A 14,562-nucleotide genomic window follows, 5' to 3' on the forward strand; every position below is an offset into this window, starting at 1 on the left:
GCATGGTAACCTTGGGGGTAACAATCCACTGTCCATCTTATCGTCCCACTTGCTGTTGTAATTCTTATACAAGCTAATGATTACAAACATTCCAGCTGTGTTTAGAAAATTAATGCAAGTGTAATGGATCAGGGCCAGTATATACTTTATATTGGCAACAACCTTATGGGGAAAACAATAGGACTGGCTGAGAAAGACTGTCCGAAGTTTACTCAATAAATTTGGTGGGAACTAGATCCTGGATCTCCCATATCCCAGTCCAACATTCTCCACCAGACACAACCTGCTCTCTTTTTTGTTCAGTGTTGCCACAGTACACTGTTATGCCCAATATGCTGGGTTTATAAGCTAATTTGCCTGGTTTCTATTTTGAGGTATTTGCTGAAGGTTTGCTGAAAGCAACACTTTCTTTTAATATGAAGTCGAAGGCTTTCATAGCCTGAAAAACCCACAAAAACTTTCATTTAAATTTATTTTTAGTGAAACACATTGGAATAACAACTTTAAAAAGCCAGTAGGTTTACAACAGGTGAGAAATAGAGAATGTCTAATAACAGTTACTGTACTATCAAGCTTTACATGAAGAAACCGATCCAAAAAGATTTGATCAGAAATTATGTAGTGTTCAGAAGGACCAAAGGGAGATGACTCCTGACAAGTTTATGTATTAAAAGGATGCTAAATCAAAATGAAATTTTCTTTTTGGTCATTGTTTCTAGAAGAACACAATTGGGACGACAGCTTCTCTAGCAGAGAAACATTCTAAGTCCTATTTATCTGATTTTTGAAAGACAAATTGCTTACAGACCTCCTGTTTCCAGCTATCCTAGGGTGTATCCACACTGCAGAAATAAGATAATTTGACACCACTTTAACTGCCATGACTCTATACTACTCAACACTGGGATTTGTAGTTTGGTAAAAAAAAATAAATTCCATGATAGAGTAAGAAAAGACATGAAGGCATACAACAACAACAATGGCATCAGAACTCTATGACAGAACCGGATGATCCTCACCAAACTAGAAATCACAGGATTCTGTAGCATAACATCATGGTAGTTAAAGTGGTGCCAAACTGTTTTAATTCTGCAGTGTGGCTGCATCTGTAGTCTTGCAGTAGAAAGCAATAAAGATATTAAATATTTGCAAGAAAGAATCTCAAGGATCAACACTTTAATTTCAAGATTGTACTACAGCATACATAGTGTATTTTGTCTGTAGCCTTGGCTTCAGTCTAGTTTACAGGCCTGCATTCACCTCTTGGACATGAAATATGACTGAAATTTTCAGTGGCAGCCTATTCACTGGTCATCCACAACTTCCAATTGCATCCTGTCAAGGGCAATGGTATTACAAATGATAATTAATTAAATAAGCATTATCCTACTGGCACAGATTTCTTGTACCTAGCTTGCCAAATGTCCAAAGGTAGGGCTTACTTTCCCTTGTAATATGTGTTTTAGATCACTTGATTCAATTTGCTTTACTAAACTATCCCATAAAGTGGCTAAAGAGCTTTTGGAAATGTGACTACTCCATATTTTCCTCAGTGAAATTTAGTGCATGGTGTAGAGTTAAGTTTGCTTGGAAAACTTGGACTGAACTACTGGTATCCCCCCCATTAGATTCAGGGGGGACAAAGCAGTCCTTCACATGCAACTGAACTGTCAGTCCCATCAGTCCTAACAAGCCAGTCACGAGGACTACTGGGAGTTGCAGTCGAACAACATATGGAGATGCACACTTTTGAGACATTGCAAAACCATCATTCATTGAAACTACATATCCACTCTCAACAAGTGTGCAGAAATATCATTAAGAGAAAAGAAAATCCAGTTCTGTTTAGATGTGCTTTGTCAGTAACTTCCTTTTGAAGTCAAGGTACATTTACTGTGTTTTCCCTTTATTGTCTGATATAATAAAAACTGTGTGAAAAAAAGAATAGACTGTTGCTTTGCTGTGTTTAATCTGTCACAGGAGATAAAGAAAATTAGCTTTCCACAATTCCTGACATATAAATGCAATTCTAGACAAAGAGGAATTGTTGTATAATAAATGAATTGTTTTTTTATCTTGGAACTTTTTTCCATATCATGAAATCTAGTTTCACAGCTAGTCAAGCTGACATGCTGAGTTTTACTTGTTCTGTAGAAGCTGATCTTCCATGCATTACATCTACAAACTATAATTTTTTAGGATGTAAAATGAGATATAATAAATTTTCTAGATATGGATTACTACACCCTTTTGAGAAGAACAACCACAACTGTTTGGTGCCACACCATGTGATGAAGAACATACAGCTAGCTTGAATTCGGAAGCTCATTTATTCTCTTTTAGTGTTCTTCATCTATCTTTTCCATAAACTCTGCTGTAAACTTTCAGACTTCAACCCTTCAGAAACTAAAGTTACGTAACAGGTTAATTGCATCCATGTATATTCTTCCCAATATTACTCTTCCCTCTTTCTTTTACTTGGTTGAAATGTATCTTGTTAAGATCCTTAAGGCAAGAACTTTTTTCTCTTGCTATGCAGTGCATCATATACATAAATAGCACTGAATAAAAATAAATAATAACCATAAAAGCAAAATATATATGTGCCAAAAATGTGCAATAATTCTCATAGATAAATATGTAGAGAGATCTTGTAGCACCTTTGAGACTAACTGAAAGAAAGAAGTTGGCAGCATAAGCTTTCATAGACTTAAGTCTACGAAAGCTCATGCTGCCAACGTCTTTCTTTCAGTTAATCTCAAAGGTGCTACAAGATCTCCCTTTACATACTGATTCCACAGACTAATATGGTTATATCTTTGAATTCTACCTCATAAAGTTGGCTAGTGGATGTTTGGGAAGCGGGAACTTAAGTTTGAACTTGAATGTGAACTGATAGGTTTAATTGACAGTAATTCTGGGTAGAAGGGGGTAAAAGGACAGAGCAGAATAGGGCATATAACAACTTTGTTGTTTTTTTTAACCTCAGAGCATCTAAGAATCTCTAGGTCTTCCAGAGCAACTTTATGGTCAACTTCCACCAGAAGTGACCACAGAACTGTGCTGAAGAACCTACAAATGCCTAGAGAAATATTTTCTCTAGGAATCTCTAGGGCCTCCAGCGTGACTCTACGGTCAACATCTGGCAGAGTCACATTGAAGTACCTAGGGAGTCCTAAAGAAAACATATTAATGAAATCCATGAATAATCAAATCTGCAAAAGTCAAAACCAAAAATGTGGAGGGCTGACTGTATTTTTTAATGAGATATCTTGGAAATGGGACTCAAATCTGAACACAAAATTCATTCATGTTTCATATACACCTTATAAGCATAGCCAGAAGCGTTATTTTATACATACCATAATAATTTTAATAATTTTGTGCATGAAACCATCAGAAAGCAAAGGTTTTGCTGTTTCAGCCACCCATGAAAAATGTTTTGGTTTTTGGAGTATTTCAGATTTCAGAATTCCAGGTACGGGAGACTCAGCCTGTATAGCTTTTATGTTGTAAATCATATATTTCTGATGTCTGCACATTGCTCTTTCAAATATGCCACGTTTACACTCACCTACAGTAAAGTTTAAATTAATTGCCTCACACCTTTCCAAGAGTGTTAACAACTGCAAAACTGAGAGACTTCAAAGGATATAGACTTCCAAATATGAACTTCAGTCTCACTGTTTCAGGGGAGAAAACCACTGGAACATTTTTTTAAAAAAAGAATCCCACTTTATTTCTAAAATGTTTATAGATTTTCATAAGGAACACAATCCACATATGATTACCACATTTGCACATAATGAGAGTCTTTAGCTTACTGTCATGCCCAGCCTGGAGGATGGCTCGGAGGACTCAGAGGATGAGCTAGAGCCCCTGGGACCTGAACCTGTAATGGAGGTGCCAGAGCCCCTGGGGCTTGAACCTGTAATGGAGGAGCCAGAGGCTGGCCCTAGTTCTGCTGGAGCAGAGTCTATGGCCCCTCCAGAGGTTCAGCAGTTAAGTTTGCCTGGTGCTGAGGCTGTGGACATGGAGGAGGATCTGGGCAGTGTGCCTACCTTCAAGGATCGTCGAGCGGAAAGAGAGGGCCTTCGAAGATCTCGGAGGCTTTATCAGAATCGTGTTCGTAATCAGACACAGCTGAAGGCCGGCTCCTTGCCTTCTTAAGCACCTGGAGCATGTGTGGTTCTTTGCCAGTGGATATCTGACTCTTTTAGAGGAAAGACTCTGTCTCTGGCTCCTTTGGCTTCTTGTCTTGACTACCCGGAAACCTTGACCTTGGACTGCTTTATTGACCTGCCTCTCTGATACCCTGAACCTCGGACCGTCTGACAATTCTCTTGGTAATCCCTTTTGGTAGAGCTACTGTGAATCTTCAGGACTTTGTAGCTTACACTGACTTTGCTGTTCTAGGGGGGTTTGTTTGTTTGGGAACTAGCTGTCTTATCAGCCCTTTGGCTGCTTTCCCGGAGACTTACATTAAATGTATGCCTGAGAAAAGAAAATGTTCATAGCATCATTTATCCAATGAGCCAATGCAAGAATTAAATGAAAGCATTTAAAAGGAAATGAAAACCCAAATTTAAAAACAGTCATTAGTAAGCTGCAAATTAGATTTTAATTATTTGGTAAATTTCCATTACAAAAAAACCCAGTAAGGAACTGAATTAATGTGAAGTTGAAGGCTTTCATGGCTGGAATTCATAGTTTTTTGTGGGTTTTTCAGGCTATGTGGCCATGTTCTAGAAGAGTTTGTTTGGTGAAATGTCAGAAACTAACTCTTCTAGAACATGGCCATATAGCCCGAAAAACCCATAAAAAACTATGAACAGATTTAAGTTAGGAGGCCAGACAGAAACTAGCATGACAAAATTTTAAAAAAACTGAAAGACGTACTATTGAAAAAACTGTGAAGTAGAAAAAAGAATATTTTGAAACACAGAAAATTAACTATTTCATAAAGGCAAATTCTACCACTAGTACCTAGTAAGGAAGGGGAGGATTGCTTAATATTCTCAATAGAATTGAACTGTTTGCACAAATTATGACCTGTTTATTAAAATAAAGCAACATACTTTATTCTTCTTAAGTATAGGCAAATGTAAAGATACATTTTCATCAAACTTCAGAAAAGGGTACATATGACATGTTGCTTTTGCACACCTCTGCACTTTCCTACTAATTTACAGTCATTATTTCAGCCAATTTTGCGTATAGGATGTATTTAGTCATTAATTCTCGGTGCTTACTTTTATTATAAACAAGACTTTTGTTGTGAGAACAAATAATCTCTCGTTTGTTGCCTGAAATCCCAAAACAGGATCATGGGTTTCCAGAGTTGCTACCAACTGCTTAGCAACTTGCCCGACTTGTCTTCCCTCCTTTCTGTTGTAGAGAACAGTAGACAAAGGAGCTGGTTGCCGATAGATGAACACTCTCCGCACACACTCACACAGGGCAGAATAAGAATGATTTGGGGCACAGGCCATGAATTTCTTGTCTTGCTTTGACGCTTGCACATAACCTGGAATAAAAAAAAGCCAATAAAAGCACATTCATTATGGGTTAGTAGTTTAAGTGTTGGACTATGACTGTGGAGACGGGGTCTGAATCCATGCTTTGCAATGAAAATCCACTTGGTGGCCATGGGCCAGTCACACTTTCTCGGAGAAGGGCAAGGGCATCCCCCCTGAGCAAATCTGGATGACAAAACGCTATTACAGGGTTGACTTAGAGTTGCCATAAGTCAGATAAGACTTGAAGACACACAACAACATAGTTAAAACATGCTGCACCCTTTCTGAGTTAGAAGTCTGCAAGTCTCACTTTTGGCATCAGAGTTGCTTATAAGGAATCTAGCCTTCAGGACACCAAAGCACAGAAAATATTTATAGTGTCCTCAGGACTAGATTCCTATAATGCATTGCAGGTAGTGCTGCCCTTTAATAATACATTGTATACACAACTGGAGACAGGACAATGTGGTGACTTGCACCCTGATAGGGAAGAGCAGTCAGAAAAATATCATACCAATGTCCACATGTCTCAAATGCACCTCTGCAGCTTTCGAGTGTGCCATTTGAATTTTTTGAGGACTAACTGCTTAAATATGTCCACATTCTAGTTTAAGGTAGACAAAAAGTCAAAGAGATGTCCCATATTAAGAGAAATACATTTTTTATATTTGCTACATTTTGGCAAGCCCTGGTTTTACACAGGTGGCAAAGTGTTTCTAATGTTTGGTTCTTCACAGCTAAATTGATGTCATGTTTTCCTCTGAAAATAGTAACTGAAGGAGATTAACATGAAAGTGTTATTTTTATATGATTGCAAAATGGAACCAAGTAGGAGAGCAATGCTACATTTTGAAAAGCACTAAAATGAATCCAGTATGAGAGCGTCAGGGGAGCCTAAAAGCTTCACTAGCAAACTTAAACTGGTAATGGGGGAAAAAATCAACAGTGATGGTGGAAGGCCAGTTTGGCAGGTAGCTTCCCAGTGCATTCTGGAGCCAAACAGTGACTATTCTGGTCATGAGGGATGGGTTTGTGTGTTTTGCACTGTATCTATGTGTTTACTTCACTGCAAGCAGGGAACTGTTTGAATAAGAGGGTACAAGACACCTTCTTAAGCCAGTCTGTTAAAGGCTAACCGCTACTGCAACCAGGATTCCAACCTCAGATTCCTTTGCATCTATTTGCAAACTAACAGAATTCCTAATGATTTTATAATAAAAAAGCATACTAAAAGGCCACCTACAAAATCTGAGCTTACTTATTTTCTGTATTTCTTACTGCTTCTCTGTGTCAACCTCCCCCACTAAACCCCCCAAAGCAGTTTACAGTTTAAAATAAACAATTCCAAAGATAAAATATCACAAATATAATGACATAAAATATTAAGTACTGGCAACTTCAACTACAGACAAGTATCAGCAAATTAAAAGCAGATTCAGTAATTCTGAATCCTACCCAATGAAACAATCCCTAGTGACAAAATCAACCAAGTTTAAATCACAGAACTTTTTGTCATAATTTTTATTGGATTTTATTACATATAATGCATAAAGGAAAAAGAATAGACAACTCCAAAAAAGAAAAGGGGGAAAGGGAGGAAAAGGATTATACATTAATATATGCTTGTAATCTATAACAAGAGTATTCCTAACCAAAAATAAAGAAAATTATACGTATACGTATATATTTCCATAAATTATGTGTCTGTATTTATAGTCATGTAATCCAAAAAACAAAACAAAACAAAACAAAAAACTAACATTGGTTATGTTCTTCATTGTTTCATCTTTAGTCTAATCTGTCCCTGCAACTTCTGAAATCACAGAACTTTGATGAACGAGAGCAAGGATGATTGAACTGTATTTTGATAAGGAAGAGAAATACTACATAGGCTTCCTTCCATACCTAGTGCATTGAAAGTAGAAACGTGCTCCCATTTGTCCTGCTGATCAGGGCGTGGCTGCCAGAGAAGAGCATCAACATCGTGGCGTAAGCAGAAACATGGCATTTCCTTGGGATCTACCACTGTCGAGAAAAGATATTGGTTGCTTCCAAGATTTACCTGTGCAATAAAAACAATAAATAAAACAAAATTCAGCACCAATTTCAAATTCATCTTTTTTATTACATCAACCACTAGTGGATTAATTTCATCTTTGAACAAAATAGCAGAAAAACAAATGGTCCAGAATAGTCCAAGTCTAGGCTGCTAAATTTTGCGTTACTATCAGCCTAGCTGTCATCTGAATATTCCTGAAAGCGAGATCATTTATACCTAGAAATGTTTTAACACTAGATTTTATCTTGGTGGTTCCAAACTTGTTCAAATACTGTCTTCATGAGCCAGTGTGGTAGAGTGATTTCAGTGTTGGAGCAGAACCTGAGAAATATGTTCAAATCTCCACATGGACATCAGATCACTATTTTTAGGTGTATTCTTCATCACCAGGCTGTTTTAAGATTATGAGCCTGAGAGCAGGGAACTGTTTTTGTGTGTTTGTTTGTTTTTACCTGTAAAGGGCCATGTATAGTGAAAATGCTAAATAAATTAATAAAGATAATATATAAGCTTGCCCAGGCTCTTCAGATGAATGGTGGAAAAAAAACCCTCTAATTGTTCATAAAAAATCATCGGCACATTTCCATTATTTTCATACACTTAGTTTTGGTATTTTTGCTCTGAATTTTTGTTTTGTATGTTTTGGAATTTTCTGGAGCATACTGTAGAACACAATGGCTGCTTAAACTTCATGAAACTGAGATGTCATCATAGGTCCCTTTAAAAATAGTCATACACATCAGAATCTCCCATTAGCATCTCACACAAACTTACTACATACATTTAAGAGCATTATAATCATGATACTATTGTTTACTTTTGCCAGAAATAATATTGTGTCAAGATCGCATCTAAACCAATTTAAACACATTCCCACTTTTCAGGCTTAATAGTATAAGAAATAAATCATCCTGTCTTGCATGTGAAGAAGGATCTAAGTTCAGGTAGTTCAGGTAGAAACAAATGCTATAGCATCAGCAGATAGTTTTAAGGAAAAGGGCAGTCACTTCAACCCTGAAAAGAATCTGTTCTGAAGGGCACGTTGTTAAGCCCAGAGAAAAAAGAATACTGTAGCACTCATTTGCTCTGGGACTGGTTCATTATACAGTGGTCCCTCCATATTTGCTGGGGTCAGGGTTGAAGTATCCCCATGAATGTGGGGGGGGGGGGGAACACACCATTCTTTTACACCTCTCTAGAAATCTCCAGGTCCTCCAGTGCAACTCTATGATCAGCATCTGTCAGAGGTTGATGAGAGAATCATGTTGGAGGACATACATATGCCTAGAGAAGAGTTTTCTCTAAGAATTCTAGGTCCACTAGCACAATTCTATGGCCAACCTCTGGCAGAATTGCACTGGAGGACCTTCATGCCTAGAGAAGTGCTTTCTTTCATAATCTCTAGGTCCTCCAGTGCAACTCTATGATCAACTTCCAGCAGAGTTGCGCTGGAGAACCTAGAGATTCCTAGACAGGGCATATTAATTGAAATCCACAAATAATCAAATCTACAAAAGGGCCAATTGTACTGAATATTAAGAATTTTTGGCTTCTCTTAACATTTGCTTCTGAAACATGTTTCTTCTTTGGTTGCCATGCATTTTTCATTTGTTTGTTTCAAGAAGCACAATGAATTCCCTGGCGTGATAGTAAAGACACTAAGGAACAAGCTGCCAATCAGGGAAGAGGGGGAAAATATGGTAGATAGGAGGAGGTGGAGAGGAAGTAGAACACAAATGAGTGATGGTGTGGGAGTGAGGACTTGACATATTCGCTAAAGCTGTGGATATCCCTCTCTTCAGTGATACCTCATCATTCCCTTGGCTAGCCAATAAGATCTTGAGGAATTACATGTGTGGAAACATAGCGTCCATCTTCAAGTCCACCATCCCCAGCTGTAGAATGGAAGATTCATGGAGTGTGAGACCTCTGCTGTGTTCATGGTGTTATGGTGTCTACTATGATGGTGCCTTTATTAGTGACTGGACCTACCAGAGATTCAACACTGTAAAGGAACAGCATAAAGAAACAACATATGGTAGCCACAGCATACTTTAACTCCCTTTTGGTCTCCTTCCAGAAATACTCTTTATATCTTTGATTTCTAACTGTTCTTCCCCATTTTGCTGTTCTCAATCTTTCTTCTAAATTCTTCAGAAGCTTCCCCTAAAGTTCTACAGCACTTTCACCTAAACTTAAGAAGGAGAGAGGGAAGGATATAACTGACAAATATAAAACAGATAAATGTATCTGATTCTAAGGTGCTGTTAGAGCCCTCCTTTTAATTCTTTTTAATATTCCCAGACTTACATTAGTTATGAAGATTTTTTTTATACACCAGGTACAGAAATGTTACAGAGAGCATCAGTGTACAGAGAAAAAGTTGTACTATGCTAAGGAGAACCTATTATATATGTTGCGTCCGCACAGAAAAAATTTTCAGGCAGACCCAGCAACATCAGGGACTGCCTGAAGGAAGAGGCTCCTCCCTCCTTAACTGTCACCTTGGCCTCAGAGGGAGCGATCAGGAAGACCCAGCAACATCAGGGACTGCCTGAAGGAAGAGGCCCCTCCCTCCTCAACTGTCATCTCGGCCTCAGAGGGAGCGACCAGGCAGACCCAGCAACATCAGGGACTGCCTGAAGGACGAGACTTCTCCCTCCTTTAATTGTCATCTTGTATTTTGTATTATATTACAATTTTTACTGTACACCGCTATGATCATTGTGGAATAGCGGTCTATAAATAAAACATATTATTATTATTATTATTATTATTATTGATGTTAAAGGTCCCCAATTTGGGGCAGAAGTGCTATTAAGACTAATTATCCAAGTCCTGGCATAAAATTTTAAAATTGCCATTTATCAAGGGAACCGTTTAATCTATTTCCTCTACAGAAGTTTATAAAACTATGGAGTTTAATTTCAAGCAGTTAATTGTAGTTTCAAAAAAGTCCCAAGAGCCAGACTGGTATATTGCACACAGTAGTCGATCAAGAATCGATGGTGGTGGGAGGAACAGATTTGAATTTCACAGACTCTCATCCTCAGGGGGAAGAATTGGCAAACCCTCTCTGAACAAAACTTTCCAAGAAAAAACTATGATAGGTTTGTCTTAGGGCTGCCATAAATCGGAAACGACTTACCCTTGGGCTGGTGATTGTCTCTTTGCTTAAAGGTACTTCACAGGGTTAATGAAAAGAATCAAGGGAGGGGCAGAACCAGGTATGGCACCTTGAAGATTTTCAAAGGAAAAGTGGAATATAAGTAAAAGGACTCTTCTGAAAAGATCTAATGTGTTTTTAATTCACACTTCAGGATTATTATAGGAAAAAAAGATTTGTTCTTGTTATTTGCTGTCAAGCTGGCTTTGACTTATGGCAATCCTATGAATGAGAGACCTCCAAGAGCCCTGATCATCAGGACTCCTGATCAGATTTAGCAGACTCATGGCTGTGTCTTCCTTGATTGAATCAATCCATCTGTAATGAGGTCTTCCTCTTTCTCTACTGCTTTTCGTTTTACTGAGAATTATTGCCTTTTTCAACAAGTCATGGCACCTCATGACGCATTGAAAGCACAGTAGTCTAAATTTAGTCATTTCGTCTTCTAGTGAGAGTTCAGGCTTGATTTTCCTATGTATTTATCCTTTCTTTTTTCACAAGCATTTATCCTTTCTTTTTCTTTTCTTTTCTTTTCTTTTCTTTTCTTTTCTTTAGCAGTCCATAGTATCCCTAGAACTCTACTCCAGTACCAGATATCAAATGAGGTGAATCTGTTCAATATTTTATTTGGATCTCACAAGGTAGGGCACAGAAAGAATTTAATAGGCTGAATAAAGATAGTAGTTCAAAAAGGATTCAGGAAATGTGACTGATAGACTTACAAAACTATTAAAAAGTTGGTTCTAGGTATTTGCCTATATACCTTACAGGCACAGGATCCTGTCTGGTCTTGGAAATGAAGTAGGATCAGCCCTGGTTAGTAGTTGGATGGGAGACCACCAATGAAAACCAGATGCTGTATATTTCAGAGGAAGGAGCTTGCAAAACCACTTCTTAATATATTTAGACAAGTATTTGTTGCCTAAGAAAACCCTATGAAAAATTCATGGGGTAGCCATAAATTGACAGATGACTTGAAGGTACATATGTGAAAAAACATACACAACTAGACATGTTGTACACTCTGATCTAATTTTTATAGCACTTTCACTGTCAGCTCAAGAGAGTATCCTGCATTGACAAAATCACTTTTGCTTCTCGGAAAGAGCACACCTGACTGTTTGCAGATTATTCCAATGTTTCATAGTTTTTGCTGCAACAGAGCCTTACAGTGGCTTAAACATTATGAAGTGGTTCTAGCTACTTAAGAGTCAATTTATTAGATTTTAAGGACCTTGTGTAAGTCACACTCTCTAAGCCTCAGAGGATGGCAATGGCAAACCCCCTCTGAATAAAATCTGCCAAGAAAACCCTATGATAGGTTTGCCTCAGGGTCGCCATAAGCTGGAAATGACACACAACAAACTCTCTCTTACTTTCACTACTGAGCGATTCAGGAAGGCAGAATAATTTTTTCCAGCATTCCAATTTTCTTCTCTGACCTATTCTCTAAAAGTAATCACAAATTCAAATCTTTTACAAGAATAATCCCACAATTAATTCATTGGAAAAGTGTCTCTTAGAATGCAATGTGGGTACCTGCTGAGCATGCAAGAGCCAATTTGAACTTTGTTCTAATTTTTAAATCTCTTCTGCCTTCAAGACAAGACTTGGGCAAAATCAGGAACTACAAATGTGTGAAAGAGGGATACATAGCCACTGCTACTGTTAAGTTTAGAAAAAGACCAAGAGAATTTGAGCAGAGGCAGCACACAGAGCTACTTCTCTGCAATACAGCCGTTAGGATAAACAGATTCTTCAGATTCTGTCCATGCATTTATTTGTTTGGATCTGTAGCCCACTACATGGTTCTAGTAAGCCCTCCGGGCAGCTTATAACTAAAAGCACAGTATGAATAGAGGGATTAAAACCAGAGACCCAATCAGAAAGGCATAGAACAGTATATTACAGGCTGGGAAGAAACTGCAGAGTAAAAGTCACCTCTCCATGTATGCTGGAAAAAGAAAATGTGTCTGACTTCCTAAAGATAAACAGCAGAACAAGCCTGCTGAGCTTCTTTGCAGGAAAAAAGTGCCATAGCGCATCAGCCAGCAGTGGAAAATTTACACCCACTCTCTCACCCCATTTTATCAGGAATATATGTGCTGGAAATTAGCCAGCCTTTTCTGAGAACAGCAAATTCATCAAAGTACAGTATTTATATTTTTTTTAAAAGGATGCAAAAAGAATGATCTTTTCAGACTTGTGATGAAATTATGCACAAATGGATTGTATTTAAAAAGGGATTAAAATCTGATTATGGGGAGTGGACCACCCAAGTGCTGGGCATAATGTTGGCCTGGATGCCCCCATATCAGTGAGGCTATTTGCAATGAAGAAATTTACATGCGATCTTCATGGATACAGAAGGCTCACACTATTTCTTGAAGTGTCAATTTTAAGCCAAATTAACAACGAGAAAAAAACACAACATTAGATAAGCAGATTGCTTTTAGCTGACTTGCTATTGCTAGAGTATAACTCAATTAATGACTTAAGCAACAATGCCATCTTGCAATGGCCCTGTAATACTTCAACATTATAAATTATTATTAATTAATTAAACTATTTACATCTTGCCCTATGTTCTAGAATTGCATGAGGGTATACAGCAAAAATTTCTCTTTGCCACAGTAATAATATTTCCATAAGCTATAGTCTGGCATCTTGTTACTGACATCTGCAGCCATTAAGTAACACTACTCATGCAGAGTCAGGGTGACCAGACATCCAAACCACAAAGGAGGACAACTCACTGTGTAATGTAGGACATTCAAGAGAAATGTAGGACATACCAAAATAAAAGCTAGAAGCACTCATAGAAATGTAAATTTGTACTTCTTAGTCATGCACAAAATGGAGGGCATTTTGAAATTCCTCTTGGACAGAAGGTTGAAATGTAGGAGATGTCCTGGAAAATGAGGATGTCTGGTCACCCTGTGCAGAGTGAATTTTTTGCACAATGCACAATAGTCGTATCCATAAGACATGCAACCATTGTACATGTAGTAGCACTTTAAGTATGCAGAGTAAATTGTGAAAGCAATTTACACAATTCCACAATAGTTTGCTAGCCATGTACATTGACTACTGACCCACAAACACTGTACTATGCTAGTATTCAATATAAGGGTTGTGTAATGTGACTCCCCTGATAGATGCCACTCTGAAACAATGTATTGTGTGTGTAGTGTAAACTATAGGGTGATCAACGTTTTTAATGGGATGTTGTCTCTGAATTACCTCAATTTAACCCATTCATTTCTTCTTTCAACTGGTTAAAAAAACAGACAAGACATAAGATAAACAATGAAAAATATCTTGACTGTGATGATGGTGAAGTCCTGCCATGGAAACTGAATCCATCAGAAAGAAAGAGAGAAGGGTGGTGTAGTAGAACAGCAGAAGTGATTAAAACCATATTCAATAGGCAGAGTTCATGGGGGCCTATTTTCTCGCCTCTGCCATGCTGATGCAATTTCTCTTCCTTATGCGAGAAATACTGTACAAATGAACATAATATGGTGTCAGACCGGACTGCCTGTCTTATTTAGACATATTTATGAGGGACATGAAACAGGAGATAGAATGAGGTGCAGATGTACAAGGGAGTGCAGAATGATGGGAAAGAAGGAAGGAGCTTGTCACCAGGGACAGGAGAAGAAAACACGATTATCAACCTACAGGAAAAGGCAGGCCACTTTGCAACTGGAATTTATCAAATGAAACATTGGGCTGAAAGCCTCTAGCTAAGGAACAGAAGTTCTATGAAACAGAAAATGTTCTAGCTAGTCTGCAAATATACAGTTATACACAAG

The 14,562-nt window shown here is 38.0% G+C and overlaps 1 protein-coding gene across 1 annotated transcript in view; it reads right to left on the bottom strand.

The window, feature by feature from the left end:
- Positions 1-2,754: 2,754 nt before the first annotated feature.
- LOC149317578 (nudC domain-containing protein 1-like) overlaps positions 2,755-14,562 on the bottom strand; it is a 69,931-nt gene continuing 58,123 nt past the window's right edge. The window contains exons 9-10 of the mRNA XM_089517844.1: positions 7,425-7,581; positions 2,755-5,527 (exon numbers count right to left, since the gene is read on the bottom strand). Coding sequence (XP_089373970.1) covers positions 5,235-5,527; positions 7,425-7,581 — 450 coding nt within the window. The 3' untranslated portion in view covers positions 2,755-5,234. The remainder of the gene's footprint in view (positions 5,528-7,424; positions 7,582-14,562) is intronic.

The sequence above is a fragment of the Sceloporus occidentalis genome, unplaced genomic scaffold (assembly GCF_023333645.1).
Source record: "Sceloporus occidentalis isolate IW3139 unplaced genomic scaffold, rSceOcc1.0.p SCAF_3, whole genome shotgun sequence".
NCBI classification, from domain to species: domain Eukaryota; kingdom Metazoa; phylum Chordata; class Lepidosauria; order Squamata; family Phrynosomatidae; genus Sceloporus; species Sceloporus occidentalis.